Source organism: Phascolarctos cinereus, unplaced genomic scaffold (genome assembly GCF_003287225.1).
Source record: "Phascolarctos cinereus isolate Bilbo 61053 unplaced genomic scaffold, phaCin_HiC Scaffold_5;HRSCAF=322, whole genome shotgun sequence".
Taxonomy (NCBI): Eukaryota; Metazoa; Chordata; class Mammalia; order Diprotodontia; family Phascolarctidae; genus Phascolarctos; species Phascolarctos cinereus.
In genome coordinates, this window is record NW_027555958.1 from 83741371 (window position 1) to 83759030 (window position 17660).

At 38.1% G+C, this 17660-nt stretch overlaps 1 protein-coding gene across 1 annotated transcript in view; it reads right to left on the reverse strand.

Moving 5' to 3' along the window:
• The window catches only part of LOC110196944 (uncharacterized), a 43486-nt gene extending 35953 nt beyond the window's left edge, over positions 1-7533 (reverse strand). The window contains 3 exon segments of the mRNA XM_078155042.1: positions 6173-6648; positions 6650-6944; positions 6947-7533. Of these exon segments, the coding sequence (XP_078011168.1) occupies positions 6173-6648; positions 6650-6944; positions 6947-7145 (970 nt within the window). The 5' untranslated portion in view covers positions 7146-7533.
• Positions 7534-17660: the final 10127 nt, after the last annotated feature.

A 17660-nucleotide genomic window follows, 5' to 3' on the forward strand; every position in this document is an offset into this window, starting at 1 on the left:
TCTTGACAAACCCCATCATGGGATTATTCCCACCATCTGTCTCCTTTGCTTCATGGGCTACTTAACAAAGTAGAAATAAATCATAAAATCATGAATAAATCCACTACAAATTTATACTTTCCCATTTCAATTGGGACTTCAGTGCAACAAGGCAATCCTTCTACTCTTCTCTAATCAATTATCTACCCAACTCATCACCAGTCAGTTATTCTACACCACCTTTTCGGTTCTACTCAGCCCTTGCACTCCAATCCCTACCTTCTCAGTTGATGACCTTACCTTATACTTCACTGAAAAAAAATGAGACTATTTGTCTCCAGACCCATCTTATCTCATTTCACCTTCTTTCTAACATCATTTCCCACTATCTCTGCTTTTATTCCAGTCTCTGATGAAGACATGGTCTTTCTCTTTGCCAAGTTCCATCTTCTTGTCAACCACCTCCTATGTACCTTCCTTCCATCCTACCTCCTCCCATCTTCTCCAGAAGATGGCCTCCATTACCATACCTTCTCTCCTCGTAATCTTCAATCTTTCCCTATCTACTGGTTCTTCCCAACCTACCAACATATTCAAAATACTCCCACCCTTAAAAAAAACCCCACTACCCCACAAAATCCCCACCCATTGTATGTCTCCCCTCCTGCTCAACGAAATTCCTTGAAAAAGCTTTCTACACTTGGTGTCATTACTTCCTCATCTCTCTCTGCAAACTCTCTACAATCTGATTTCTGGTCTTATCGTTCAACTGAAAATGCTCTCTCCAAAGATCTTTTAATTGCCAAATCTAATGGTCTTTTCATAGTTTGCATCCTTCTTGCCTTTTCTGTAGCATTTGGTACTATTACCTACCCTACATTTCTTCTCATTCCCCTTTATCGGATCTTTATTTATGTCGTGCTTACTAAGTGGTAACCCTCAAGGCTCTCAGCTGGGTCCTCTTCTCTTTTCTCTCTGCACTCATCTATTTGGTGATCTCAGCAGATCCAACCTGTTTAATTATCATCTCTCTTCAGATGGCACTGGGAGCTATGCATCCAGCCCCAGGCTCTAGTTTGAGCTTTTATCCTACATCAACAACTGACTATTTGACATTTCAAACTGGATGCCCCACATGCATGAGAAACTCGACACATAAAAATAGCTCTTTATCATTCCATCCAAACTTATTCCCTCTTACAAGCTTCCCAATCTCTGTCAAGGTGCTACCATCCAACTAGTTACTCAGATTGCAAACTCAGTGTCATTCTTGCCCCGTCACTCACTTACCCCACATAGTCAGTCAAATCTTGCCAAATCCCATTGTTTGTATTTCGACGATATCTTTTGCATACTTCCCTTCTTTCCATTCTTTCACACAAACTATTTCAGATCCACATCTATTGCAACAGCCTAATATGTTTCCCTCTTTCGATTTTTTTTTCTACTCCAATCCATCTTCCCTATAGCCATCAAAGTAATTTTCCTAAAAATAAGGTCTGACCATGTCATACCTCCCCCCTTCCATTCTCAATAAACTTCAGTGATTCCCTGTTCCCTCTAGCATAAAATGTAAAATTCTTTCTTTGGTATTACAACTCTTTACAACCTAGTTCTTGCCTCATTCTATATTTTCGGTCTTCTCTCACTTTACTCCTCTCCACACATTCTACAATCTAGCTAGCCATACTAATCATTCCTCACATGTACTGCTCTATCTCTATGCCTTTGCACTGTCTATAGCACTTAGAAAGTCTCAGTCTCTCTCTCTCTCTCTCTCTCTCTCTCTCTCTCTCTCTCTCTCTCTCTCTCTCTTTCTCTCTCTCTTTCTCTCTCCTCTCCCCTCTCCCCTCTCCCTTTTCTCTTCTCCACTCTCCCTTCTCCTTTCTCTCTTCTCCCCTCTCCCCTCTCCCTTTCTCTCTCTTAGAATCCTTGGCTTCCTTCAAATACCACTATTTCCGCTAAAGGTCTTTCCTGGTCCCCCTAACTACTTTGCCTTCTAAGGTCACCCTTTACCTGCTCTGTATATATTTTGTACAGATATCCACCTATTTATTTATTGTATATAAAGCTATTCGTGTACATGTTATCTACCTTCCTTAAAATGTAAGCTCCTTGAGGGCAAGAAAGTTTTTTTTCTCTTTTTTTTATATTCCCAGTGCTTAGCAGAATGCCTGGCATCTATTAAACACTTAATAAATGATTGTTATTGGTTCCTTGATTGTTGATAGATGCTTATTGAATTAAATCCAGCCCTCTAAATGGATTCCTGCTACTACTCTAAAAAAATTTCTATGACATTTTCTTAGCAATTCCAGATAGCATTAGAGGACATAGAAAGTACTGAATGATCAGCAGCATGACATTCTACTTTTTAAATGACTTTAATTAGTAGAAATAACCATTCTTAACCTTTGTAGTTCAGAGAACACTAAAACCACCTTCTACTTCTAAGGAATAGCAAGAATATTATTTTTTGGAACAATATCATAGCATCCCAGAGAGAAATCTAAAAGACAATGTATTTTATGTATGACAAAAGTGGGAAATTGAATGGATTGTTCAACCCTCGCACTTAAAAAGCTTTCAGTGGAGCTAATCCTTCAAATTTCTTCTCTACTAAGAAGGGGTTTCTTCCTCTTAGATACAGCCCCATCACTAGCCTTGGGGCAGTCTGCCTTTCTTTGCTGGCCATACCTTTGAAAGGGACACTCCATTAACATTGCTTCAAGAAGAAGGGTTGTGGAGGCAAGTAGGTTCCACCATAATTGAAATCAGTATAAGATAGGTTAGGGGAGTTGTAAGACAGGTGAGGAGGATAAGAAGACATATGCAAGTCAGGACTGGGAAAAGCAGAGGTTAAGAAGAGGTGACTCTTCCATTAATTTCTCCCAGGACTAAAATTGTCTTGCCTAAATATGACTAATTTTTGAGAGTATGTTCCAATCCTATAATAATGTTTCTAACGTGGATGAAGAATGGTGTATTCTGGTTAATCAGATGTTGTTTGTCCTTCATTCTCAAAGAGGATTGTGGCATGAAGAAGGTGAAGCCATGGCTTGCAAGTGAATTAGATTTAAGTGAGGCAGTGCTGTGCAAAGTCACCAGCCTCGCTTTCTCTCTGGAGCCATCTGGATCCAGTGGCAAGATTAAGATCAGGATGACTAGAGATGTCCCCAGTTGCAGTGGGAGACCTTGGACTTTTTAAGCTAAAGTCTTTCCCAGGTCTCAGTTTGTCTGAGACAATGACCATTCAGTGATTAAGGCTAGGTAAAGAATGAGGCAAAGAATGTCTTCTTTTACCTAGTCAAAAACAGTCAATCTGGGAGGGGGGTTACCATATAGGCCATACATAGATCATCAATTTCCAATGTATAAGAGTTCCCTGGGAGAAATTTCTTCAACTGGTGCAAGTCCACACCTTCTCTATAACATAGTCTTGGTGAGTTGCCTGGGACACTGAGAAGTTATATAACTTGCCCAGGGTCACACAGCTAGTTGTACTGGTGACAAGATGAACCCAGGTCTTCTTTCTGTCTCCAAGGCCAGCTCTCTATCCAAAAAGAAAGGCATTTAGAAGCTTTTTCATACACACACACACAAAATCTGCTTTCTGACCAATCTTCCTAACCCAAGACGAAAATGAGATCAATCGGGCAGAGAAACCTGACAATCGGAAGCAGCAAGGAACCCTGTGGGAAAGGCAAGAAAAGGCATGTGCCAAATAGGTCAAACCACACTATCACCTTGATCACCACCTCTTCTTACACCGCCATGTAGACATGACATTATCCTATACCCAAGACCTTCAGAAAAAGCAGCATGCATGCTTGCCTATGCACGCCCATACACACACACACACACACACACACACACACACACACACACACACACCCCGAACATTAGCCCAAATTCAGCCTGATCCCCCATTGTCATTGTTGAGTGGGATAACCCCTGCGAAGAAGAGTCTACATTCACCACCAACAACAACACTAACCACTGATAAATTGTCACTAATGAGTAGATAGGTCAAAGAGCCCTAGGAATATAGCAGCACCCATCCTAGACTACCGGCCCTCGTTATGGCTTGGTCCTCTCAGGAATTGTCCGTGGAAACAACCTTTGGGGACATGTGACCTAGCAATTGCCTCTACAGCCACAGATACTGAAGACCCAGTGAGGAAAATATTCTCACCTCCAAAGTCTTTGTCACTATCAAATGGCTCAGCACCAGAAATAGATGTGGTTTCATTCATGAAAAATACATTTAGGAACATGCAATAACATCTGCTTTGTTGTGGCATCCTAAGGACTACAGATTGTTTCCATCTGACCTGCAACTAAAACCTCTTATATGTGTCTTCCCACATTAGAATGTGAGCTCCTCCAGAAAAGAGGCTATCTTACTCTCCTCTCACTCTTCTTAAATCTCTTCGGTCTGACTTACGACCTCATCTTTCAACTTAAACTATTCTCTCCAAATTTATCATTGATCTCTTAATTGCCAAACTGAATGACCTTTACTCATCCTTCTTGGCCTTTGATTTATTATCACCTTCTTGATACTCTCTTCTCTTCTTCTCTCTAGGTTTTCATGACATTGTTCTCTCTTTATTTTCCTCTTATCTTTCTGGCTGTTCCTTCTCAGTCTCATAGCCTGAATCTTCCATCCAGGTCATGCTCATTAACTGTGGGGGTCCCATAGTGTTCTGTCCTGATCTCTCTTCTCTTCTCACTCTATCCTATCTCCCTTGGTGAGCTCATCAATTCTCATGAATCAAGTTACCTTCTCTATGTGGCTAATTCTCAGATTTTCCCAGCTATAACCTCTCTCCTGATCTCATATCTTCAAATGTCTATTAGACAACTCAAACTAGAAGTCACTTAGTCATCTTTAATTCAGCAGGTCCAAAGCTGAACTCATCTTTTCCTCCAAAACATTCTCTTCTTCCTAACTCCCCTATCACTATCAAGGGTACCAGTATCCTCCCAGTCACCCAGGCTTACAACTAGATGTCATCCTTAACTCCTCCCTCTTCTCTCACACCCCATATCTAAACAGTTCTCCCAGACTGTCAATTTTACCTTCTTAACACATCTCATATACATCTACTTCTTTCCTCTGACACTTGATGCAAGCCCTTGTTACCTCACGACAAAATCATTGCAATAGCCTGTTAATTTCCCTGCCTCAAGTCTCTCCCTGCTCCAGTTCATCCTCCACTTAGGTGTTAAACTGACTTCTAATCAATACTTTCTGGTTTCACTGGCTTCTTTCAAGTCTCAGCTTAAGTCCCTTAATCTGAGTGCTTTCCCTCTGTTGATTATCTACAATTTATCCTGTATATATCTTGTCTGAACATAGTTGTTTTCATGTTGCCTCCCCTTTTAGACTGTCATCTCCTTGAGAACAGGGACTGTTTTTAGCCTTTCTTCATATTCCCATTGCTTAGCACAGTCCCTGGCACAGAGAAGGTGTTTAATAAATGCTAGCTGATATGATTGACTTAGCTCTTTTCAGCAGTACAATGATCTACGAAAATTCTAAAACACTCATGATGGAAAATTCTATCCACATCCAGAGAAAGAACTGATGGAATCTGAATGCAGAGTAAAGCATGCTATTTTTACTTAATGTTTTCATAGGATTTTTTCCCCCTTTTGTTCTGTTTCTTATTTCACAACATGATTAATATGGAAATATGTTTGACATGATTGTACATATATAACCTATATCAGATTGCTTACAGTTTTAGGGAGGAGGGAAGGGAAAGAAGTTAGGAGAAAAATGTGGAATTAAAAATATTTTTAAAATGAATGTTAAAAATTGTCTTTATGTGTAATTGGAAAAAAATAAAATACTATTTAAAAAAATAAATGCTAGTTAACTTAAGTGCTTTTTTATTCATTCACTCATGTGTTCAGTCATTCATTCATTGGAAAAGATTAATCCAACACTCCAATTTTAAAGATTAAAAAAAAAGATCCAGAGATCCAGAGAACTGAAGTGATTTGCCTAAAGCCATTCAGGTAGCAAGAAGCAGAATCTAGACTTCTAATTCTATAGCCAGCACCATTTTCCACTCTATCACCTTATTTCCCTACTGAAAATTCATTGATGAAATGCAATAAAACCACATCTGCAAAATCCAATATATATGCAATGACCACATTGACACTCTACCTAATGTACCTTCATGGAAGATTTCATATGGTTCTTGCTCAGGTGAGTTTACTTTGTCCTTCAAAACAGGGAATAAACTGGTTACAAGATCACAAGCTGGTGGCTGCACGTCTGGAATCTGGATGCTCCTGGTGGTACTTTTGGGCTTCGGCTCTTTCTTGGGCCTTGTTGGCCCAATGTGGTGGTCATGAGATGTCTGAAAAGAGGACAGAGTCCAGCGTCCTCTTAGTTCAATAATTTCAGTACTTGATTCACTGCTAATGACCCTGGAGGAGTCATCTTTCAGTCCTAACAGCTTCTGAGACCTCCTTTTCTCGACAAAGAATTTGCTAGATCTTCTCAAGGCCACCTCCTCTGATCCACTAGGCTCATCACTAGCATAGTCAGGTTCAGAAAGGTCCAGATTTTGGTTAGCATGGTGTATATTTGGAAGATCCTCACATAAACGGTGACAAGGTATGGAGCCAGAAAATGAGCTTCTCTTTAGATGGCGACTCATCATTCCCCAAGCTGACTATCCCTCTTTTGTCTTGCTGCTTTCTTTTGTGAGAGTCCAGCATATACTCTTTTTCTTTTCCCATGCCCTTATTCAGCTGATGGACATTCTTCACTATTCTGTCACTGACTTTCTTAAATTCAGGAGAGGCTCTTGTTCTATGCCCTGGGGTAGCTCTAGAAGATACACGCTTTTCATTTGGGTGACAGGAAACAAAACGCACTTTTGCTGAATTGTAGCTCTCATTGGTCCTATCTACTTGTTTCTCCTGGTTCTGTACAACCTCTGGATACTGGAATTCTCAGGAGTTATTGGAGTCTTTTCCACCGTTGGAAGTGGACTCAGCATGTCAAAGTGTTGCTGAATTTGATTATATGTGGGTTCTTCTCTATTTTCTAAACCATTTTGACAGTCAAGAAACTGAGGCTCATTCTTCTCATCTGTCTGGGACTTTGACTCACTTTCTTGGCCATGATACTGTTGCATGAGATCAGGCCAATTCACCCCTGGTGTAAGAGTGGTCTCTATCTTTACATGTCCACCATTTCTTTCCTGTAGCCATTGATTATTCTCTTCAGATTTGGAACTCTTTTACTTCTTCCTGAGAAGGGATGCAGCTGTCTCTTTCTCTTTACTCAAGGTAACCATGTGGGTGTTCGCTTGCCATTCTAGAGAAGGATGGTTTTCTTGCTTTTTTTCACCCGGTCCTGCAAGTGAGGCAAACTGAAATGAGGCTGGCAGCCCAAGCTAATCTGCCTGGTCATTTAATTGCTGGGTTGTTTGGGGTTCTTTCTGAAAAGGTTCTTATTATTCTGTTCATGTCTTGCAATGCCTTCCCCACATTTCAGAAATGGCTTTCTCAAAGATGTCCTTGACTGGCATGAGTTCTGCAGGTGAAAACAAAGCAAACGCATAATTACTTTCATTATAATCTCTGAAACTGACAGATAATTGTATATTGTTCTTTTGAAAGTGACAGCAAAGAATTTTCCCTCTTCAGGTTTAGTAATTTTAGATTCTCTTTTAAAAAGAACACTTCCAAAATGATGTGTATGCTGGACAAAACAAATACTCTGTTTCTAACTATTCGCAACTCTTTATTTTATCCATATGGATAATACAACTTGTTTGTTACCTATATTAACCCTAGGTTAATCTCCCCAAGTATTACCCTGCCCTACTAAACAATTCACCTTTGCAAAAATAAGGGGAATGATGACATTCAAACAACTAAATAATCACAGCCTAAAGGATTTACCCAAAGCTGCAAAGGATTATGGAAATCAGAAATTAGAAAAGAAAGATCCAGGACAGCTTTTCAATTTCTAGAAGCTTGGTGGGTAAGAAAATATAAAAAGTAAAAATTCTTAGAGAAGATTAAGATCGAAGCAAGCAGAGACTTGGAGCAAATAGCATTTAGAATTACATTATGTCTAAGTATTCTATTTCTTTTGTATCTTACTGTAGAGATCTTTTTCTTTGTTTCATGGATAATTAACCTAATTAAATGTATTCCCATCAAAATATACTCTCATAAATTCATTAAATTAATGAATGTAATTATTCTGTCTAAATATTTCAAAAGATTCAAGATTTCATTTCATTACATCCTCTTTATGGCCAACTGGTAAATAATGTTCTATTAATGATCTCTGCTTTTGGATAAAAAAAAAAAAAAAACCATCTCAGATGTATAAACAAAGGCTTTTCAGTGTAGTAAGACCAGACCAGAACTTACTCTCCACTGGCATAGTACATGAGATCACCAAGATGAGGCACTTGGTTAGGATTTAGTGGAGGATTCACATCCTACAGTGTACAGTCTTTTATCTTTATTAGTAATATGATGATGAGTTTATTTTCTGGGATTAGCCCAATTATGTGTCTGGATCCTTTGTTTAATCATATTTCACTTATCAGAATTTGGAATGAAGATAATCAGATCACCCTTATGAGAGGCCTTCGAGCAAAGGCTAGATGACCTCTTATCAGGTATGTTATAGTAAAGATTCTTTGGAGTATGGGTTAGCTGCTAAGATCCCTTCAAACTCTAAAATTCTGTGATTCTTTGGTACCTGAATCATTAATGTCCAGAGGAGAGACCCATCATTCAGTTTGTACTCTCGAACCCAAGGCACAATTGCTACCTAGTCAATGACAATAAAAATTACAAGCACAGAGATTAAACTAAAAAACCCTAGAAGATGTACTTTCAAGTCCGACCTATTTTAATGACATAAAATGTCACATTTTTATGCACCTAATTTTTAAAAGAGCACAGAGTATCCCTTTTCCAACCTTATTGAGTCACACAGTTAAGTAGTTAATAAAGTAATGATTTAAGAAGCATGAGGAAGTAGGAAAAAACCCCTCAATTTGGGCACCATGAGCAGTGATGAGCAGAGCCCTGGATGAACAACATTAGCTTTATAACTAAAGGTTATTTGGGTAGTTTTCTGGGTTGGGGGAGGGAACTTAAATATTTTATTAACTACAGATGAATCTCATTTGTTAATTCCTTTGGATTAGGATCAGAGGGATATTTCACTAAGGGAAGAACTAAACTGAATTTACAATCAGTTCATCCATTTGACAAAAGATTTTCTACTCTAAAGCAATATTAACATGAATATTAATGCAAAATTTGTGCCAATTTTTTCATAATAAAGATAATTAGGCAGCAATTTTTCAGTGAATATTTATGGCAAAAACAGCATAAAATGAATAAAAATTATTGTATGTTCTAGGAACCAAGGAATTCAGAGTTAGAGCTGAAATGGAAAAATATACTTTTTAGATTCTTGACTATGGAGTAGATAACATCTAAAATGTTAAATTAATAGAGGGTTTAAAATTTTTAATCTTACAGCAATGAGAACAAAAGAGAACCAGAAGCATAAAAGGCTAATCTACTTTGGATGTGATGAAGAAAACTGGAAAAGCAGTTCAGCATAAAGAACACTGTATATTTTCATGGAGTCTATTAAATTTCATTACTTCCCTCTGAGGCTTTAAATCCATAGAAGCTTTTTATTGAATTCAATTATTCCCCCGTGTGATTGCTAAACAAGGACACCTTCTGTAGATAGCCGCCCTGCACAAGTACCGCGGCCAACAGAGACATGGTGGGTCTGTTTACATTATCTTGGAAGGCATCGGATTAAATCACATGACTGTGTCCCCACATTAAAATTTCACATATTAGCCTTTTTGGACAAAACTTGTAATTGTGCAATGATAAAACCAGAATTTAGGTTGTATCATGACATTGAAAGTGCTCTGAACTTGGCAAAATTAAACATGAAAATTAAATCAAAAAATGTTTATTCCAACATTTCTCAGGAACTTAGATATCTCATCTATGGGGGAAGAAAAGGGGTGAAATAGATTATCTCTCTCTAAAATCCCCTTCAACTAAAAAAATTTTATAGTTTTATGGGAAGTAATTTATAGAACAGAGCTGAGATTTACTATGTATCTGTGTGTTCTAATGGCCTGTGAACCCATGCCTCTATATACATAAGTATGCTTCTAACCCTGAATGAGTGAATCAGTCTGAATTTTACCTCTAAATTTCTTAATTTGGAAGCTCTCAGATAGCATATGAAATCTGATTGTACCATTAAATGAGTCCAGTAACACTGGAGGTTTGGAGATGCCTATGACAGATTTTTTCAGTGAGAATTGCTTACTAGCTTGACTAACAGTATATCTGTAAGTTATAACACTTTACTATATTTTCATGTAGACATATATAGCAGGGGCATAATCACACCAAATATGTTCAGGAACATTATCTTATTTGGTATGGTATCTGGGCCTCCCCTGGATGATTTTTTCTCCTCACTCTCCAAATTATTTACATTTTAATCACTCCATAATTATTTCCAGGACTCTTTAGCACAAAATTTCTACATATAGCCTTTCCTAGTAGACTCTCAGTTATATGTCACTCTATTCACTGGAGTTCTTAAATTCACCAGTCTTTTCTTCATATTTGCAGTGTAGTAAGGATTGATATTTATAGCAACAATCCTGAAAGGTTGCTCAATTCTGTGCCTTAGGACTCATCAGGGAAAGATTGTATTATATTCAACACGATTGTGGTGTTGTACATTTTACTGACATCGTAATTCTTTGGGAATCAATTAATCTACTAATTATTTATTAATTTATCTACCGTTATAGATCCAGCCCTTGTCTTCACTACTTTGTGAAAGACAAAGAAATATAAGACATAGTCTCTGCTCTCAAGAAACAGTTAGCTCATGAATGTGACCTAATCAGATAACATCTAAGTATTAAGCTAGGAGTCAAGACAGTTATGTGCAAAAAGAATTTTTATAAGGGAGAAATCACATTTTTCCTAGTTATATATGGCCTTGGTCACCAAATCAAAATTTTTGTAATTCTCTAATGTACTAATCACGTGCATTCAAGACATCTGTATTCATTTCTCACACTTGTTCTTGACTACAGATTCCTTGAAGGCAGAGGCCACATCTTATCTAAACTTTCCATCTTCCTCAAAGCATGGCACAAAGCTCTCAAACAAATGGGTCTGGTTATTGGCAAAAACGGAGACCAATTTAGGGAGAAAATAATGAGTTAGGCTGTGGGCATAGTGATTTTGAGATAACAACAATATTGAAAGTAGAGATTCCCTTTCCGTTGTTGGAGGTACTGGAATAGATGTCAAGTGACCAGGGAAGGAGATAGAAAATGAAAGCCATGAGAATAGATTAGCTCCTTGAGGGACTGAGTGTAAAGAGATATGAGACAATAATTGAGGATAAAGTGTTGGGATCCATCCACAATCTAAGAGGCAGAAAGATCAGGCAGTAAAAAGAAAAGAGACATGATACAGGCAAATAAATTTTCATTAAAATTGAAACCATACCCTGCATCAATGTCAGTGTCCCTCTGTCCAGAAACCTGGCCCCAGAAGACTTAAGCTTTTCATGCCTAGAACTCTTGACCTGGACTCCTGGACCCTCCCATTTCCCCTTCCCCAAGTGGGAATTGCCTTAGTTACCTACTGCATCTACACCTGGCCCCAGCCATGCTGCATTTTACTACTAGATTTCTGCTATATCTGCTTTCACCCCCAACCCTTTTCCCAGCTCTGGAACCAACATCACATCACTTCTATCAGTGCTTCTGGAAAGGGTGTGTCAATCTACTCCCCTCTGTCTCCACTCACCATTTTGGTAGCTCTCCAGATACATATTCCTCCCTGGTCATCACTCCTTTATATATGTTATATCCCCTATTAGACTATATAAGTTCCCTGAGGGTAGGGACCATCTTGGCATTTGTATTTGTATCTCCAGTGCTTAGAACAGTGTTTATAACTCTGTCAGTTGTTCCCTAATGCTGGCCTCTTTGTGATGCCAGGTGAGGTTTTCTTGGCAAACATCCTAGAGTGGTTTATCACTTCCTCCTCTACTGGATTAGGCAAACTGAGGTTAAGTGACTTGTCCAGGGTCATACAGCTAGTGAGTATCTGAAGCTGATTTTGAACCCAGGTCTTCATGACTTCGGGCCCAGCACTCTATCCATTAAGCCACCTAGCTATAAGCACTTAATAAATGCTTCTGCATTCATTCATTTATAGTTTATTCCCACTCTTTCACATCCATTTCCCATTATGAATAAGAACAATAGAACTGATAAGAAATTTACCATCTATTTTTAAAATGTATCCAGTTAATACACTAAATAAAAAACCACATCAGCAGAGTGTGTACAATATACCATACCAGTTGCTTACATTGCTGGAGGTGGTTTTCTGCTCTTTGAGGATCGGTTTCAAGCTGTTCCTCAACAAATTCTTCAAAAGTCTTCTGCCTTATCCCACTTCTGGCCTGATAGGCCTTGAAAAAAATATAAGAAGGGTTTTAATTTTTTTAAGCTTAATTTTAAGCCTTTGTGTTCAATTTTAGATATTAAAGATGTAGAGTTGGGAGGGGATGAAATAGATTGAGAATGATCAGAGTACAGCACGGCCACTACTGTGCTCCCAACTCTGCATTTTCATTGGCTGTCCCCCACACCCAGAATGCTCTTTGTCCTCCTCTCTACCTCTAGTTTCCCTGGCTTCCTTCAAGTCTCAACCAAAATTCCACCTTCCACAAGAAACTCTTCCCAATCCCCTTTCATGCCAGTGCCTTCTCTTTGTTGATTATCTCAAATTATCACATAGATAGATAGATAGATAGATAGATAGATAGATAGATAGATAGATAGATATGCACATATATGTATTGGTATGTCTGTGTGTATGTGTATATATATGTTTGCATGTGTAAATATATGATAAATTAGAGATATTCAACAAAGAGAAGGCACTGACATGAAGAGGGGTTGAAATGGGCTTCTTGTAGAAAGTGAGATTTTAGGTGGGACTTGAAGGAGACAAGATATAAACAGTCATGTGCCAAATGCATACTTACTTACATAGCACATATAGACATACACACATATGTGTATACATGTATACATGTATTTATGTATGTATTTGGCACATGGTTATTTATATCTCGTGTCCCTCATTGGACTGTAATCTCCTCAAGAGCAGGAGATTTTTTTTAAACTTTCAAATATCCCCAGTACTTAACACAATGCTTGTTACATAGTAGATGTAGTAGATAAAGTAGATAAATACTTGTTGACTGACTGGCACTATGCCCACTAATTCTAGTCCTTGTTTCTATACTAAGAAGGGAAAAACATTTATTCCTAAATTGACCAGAAGTTGATACCACCTATCACTCAATAAACATTTATTAAGCACCTACTTGGTGCCAGGCATAAGGAGCTCACAGTCTAATAAGACAGCATGCAAACAAGTATGTACAAACAAGTTACATTCAGTACAAATAGAAAATAAGAGAGGGAAGGCAATAGAACTGGAAGGGGTTGGGAAAGACATCCTGCAGAAGATGGGATTATAGCTGAGACTTAACGGAGGTCAGTCAGTGGAGGTGAGGAAGACAAACATTCCAAGAATGAGGGACAACCAGAAAAAAATGCAAGAGTCAAGATATGAGTGTCTTGTTCATGGAACAACCAGGAGGCCAGAGTCACTGGATTGAATAGTAAGGTATAAACAGTAAGGATTAAAGTGTAAGGCCCCAACTACACTGCAGTTAGGCCCTCCCTAAGGATGTAGATTTCGCTGAGAGATATGTCAATGTATAAAAATGCCTTACTTTTTTTAAGGTAACCTCTATTCTAATTTTTTTCAATTAACAAGCATTTATTTCCTTGCCTTCCCACGTTCTACACACACCACACACACACACACACACACACACACACACATCTTTTACTGGTGGGTGGGGGAAACACCTTGTAATAAATCTGCAGTCAAATAAAACAAATTCCTGCATTGGCCATTTATAAAAATACACATCTCACGATACAGCTTGATTCCATCACCTTTTTGTCAAGAGGTAGGCAGCATGCAGACTTCATCACTGATCTTCTAAAATGCTGGTTGATCATCACGCTGATTAGAGGAACTACTTCTTTCAAAGCCGTCTTTATAATGTTGTTATGGAAAAAAATTGTTCTTATGCCCAAAGGGCTACAAAAATGTGCATACCCTTTGACCCAGCAATAGCACTTCTAGGGCTATATCCCAAAGAGATCAAACAAATGGGAAAAGGACCCACATGTACAAAAATATTCATAGCAGCTCTTTTTGTGTTGGCAAAGAATTGGAAATTGAGAGGATGCCCATCAACTAGGGAATGGCTGAGCAAGTTGTGGTACATGAATGTAATGGAATACTATTGTGCTATAAGAAATGATGAACAGGCTGACTTCAGAAAAACCTGGAAAGACTTATATGGTCTGATGCTGAGTGAAGTGAGCAGAACCAAGAGAACTTTGTACACAATAACAGCCACGTTATGCAATGACTAAGAATGTTAAACTGAACCCTTCTCAGCATTATGAGGATCTAAGACACCTCCAGAGGCCTCGGGATGGAAAATGCTTTCCACATCCAAAGAAAGAACTATGGAAGTCCAATCGCTATCACTTATTTTTACCTTCTGTTGAGTTTTGTTTCATCTTTCTGATGATTCCTCCTATTGGTTTTAATTTTTACTTACAACTTCACTAATGTGAAAATATGTTTAATGGGTATGTAAATGTAAAGCCTATGTTAGATTGTGTGCCGTCTTGGGGAGGGTGGGGGGGAGGAAAAGGGAGAAAAATTTTCAACTCAAAAGCATATGAAAAAAATTAAAAATAAAGTATTAAAAGTAAAAAAAAAATTGTTCCATTCTTTCCATTCTTCATCACTTTCCTTATTTCTTACAACACTACAGAATTCCATTACATTACTATACTCTAATTTGTTCAGTCTTTCTCTAATTGATAAGACACTTCCCTTTTCAGTTTTCCCAACAATGTCTAGTCCTTTGAGAGAGAGAGAGAGAAAGAGAGCTACTATAGACATTTTTGTACCTATGGACCCTTTTCTTCTTTCTTTGATGTATTTAGGATATAGACCTAAGGGTTAGTATTGCCAGATCTTAGGGTATGGGAGGTTTTATGACTCCAAATTGCTTTCCAGAATGGCTAAATGAATTCACAGCTCCAACAACTGTGCCTGTATTTCCTCAGTTCATCAAACATTTACCATTTTCTTTTGACATCTTTGCCAATCTAACGGGCATGAGGTAGAAACTCAGAGTTGCTTTAGTTTGCATTTCTCCAATTATTTGTGACTTGAAGCATTTTTTTTTCTTTCATGTGGCCACTGACACTTTGGATTTCTTCCTTTGAAAACTGCCTATTCATATTCTTTGACCACTTATCAATTGAGGAATAGCTATTATTTATTCCTATAAATTTAAATCAATTCCTTATATGTTCTAGATTGAGATCTTTATCAGAGAAACGCTGCAAAACGTTTTTTTTTTCCTGGCTCTTTGCCTTTTAATTTTAGCTGTACTGGTTTTATTTGTGCAAAACCTTTTCAATTTTATGTAATCAAAATTATCTATTTTATCTTCTGAGATCCTCCCTCTACCTTATTTGGTCATGAACTATTCCCCTATCTGTATCTGAAAGGTAATTTCTTCCATGCTCCTCCAAATTGTTTATGACATGAATTTTTATATCTAATCATATATTCATTTGGAACTTATAGTGGTATATGGCATGAGTTGTTTTTCTAAACTTATTTTCTGCCAGACTGCTTTCCAATATTCCCGTAAGTTTTTGTCAGATAGTGAATCCTTATCCCAGTAGATGGAATCTTGGGGCTATTAGTTTGGAAAATCCTAGTAGCAAAGGAAGGCCACAAGCAAGCATTATCTTGTGGATAGAAGTCCACAGACTATTACAAAAGGACGTTTCCTAAATGAAGAGTTCCCTTTGCCTGGCCATATGGGGCCTTTGTGGCACCGTTCCTTTTCCTATGAGACATTTCTGTTTCATTTCCTTCCCTTAATTTTCATATTGTACAAACCACATTTTCCCATATGTATTTCCTTTCTATTTATATTGTAACATCTTCAAAGATAGGGCTTGGGTTCTTGATGTTACTTACAGGCTGAACCTGAGAATACTCATAAAGCAAACTGGTCAAATAACCATGGTGTTAGTTCACTAACAGGTCACAATTACTTCGTCCTTAACCCTTGTACAAGTATCTACTTGTCCCCTGGTGTAGCGTGCTGACTAGCTTGACAATGACTCTCCTACCCAATAAAATTGAAGGAATCAGTCTGACAGTCAGTCAAAGTAACTGTGGCAAATGCTAGGATTACAAAGAAAGGCAAAAATGCAATCCCTGCCCTCTAGAAGCTCCCATTGTAACTGGGAAATTACATATACATATATAAACAAGTATTCATATAAGAGAGCTAGGTGGCACCATAGGAAAAACACTGGGCCTGAAGTCAGGAAGACTCATCTTCCTGAATTCAAATCTGACCTCAGATACTTTTTAGTTGTGTGACCTGGGCAAGTCACTGAACTCTATTTGCCTCAGTTTCCTCATCTTTAAAATGAGCTGGAGAAGGAAATGGCAAACCATTCTAATACCTTTGACAAGAAAACTCCAAATGGGGTCACCAAGAGTTAGACAAAACTGAAACAACTAAACAAAATACATATGAGAGATACAAAAAGTAGAAGGAAAATGACCTCAGAAGAGATTAGGGACAATTAGGGGTAACAATAACAATTAGGGATGGGGTTAGGAGGAACCACAAGCATTTACTGAGTACCTTCTATGTGTCTGTCACTGTGCTAAGAAAAGTGTGGGGGCTGCAGGTGCTGTTGAGGGAAGAAAGATCGGGCAAGGACACAGTCACAAGTCATGATACTGAACTTAGGCCAATGACAGAAAAAGGCCAGGATAGATCACACTTTGTTTCCTTCTGATCTGCTCTTTCTTTCTATCAATCAATCATTAACCAACATATATATGCATGTATGTATGTGTATATGTATACATATGTGTATATACACATTTACACATACATACATATATATACATATATATAAATATTTCCCATTGCTTGCCAGGTATTATGCTAAATGCTGGCAAATGCAAATAGAAAAAAGTAAGACAATCCCTACTCTCAAAGGGCTTATCTTCCATCAGTCCTTCTCACCCTCCTATCTCTCTCAAGTTCTGACTTCTCCCTCAGAAGGCTTATCTTCTACTCTTTCTGGAAGCTCCAACTTAGGATGACAACCCAAAGGCTGCCCACTCTACCATGACTCTGAAAAAACCCCCAAAAGCTTATAACAGCAATGGCCCGTTCTCAATGCTCGTTCAAGGATTCCTTGATCCTGAAGTTCAGTAATAGGTTAAAAAGACATATGTCGGGATAAGGAGGAGTATTGAGAGGGAAAATACTATAGGAAGGAGAAGATACTGTGGCAGGTGAAAGATGAAATGACTGAGTGAACAAAGGTTTGCTCTTCCAAGCATATAAATTTATTAAGCAATGCAAGCTAATTGCCCAA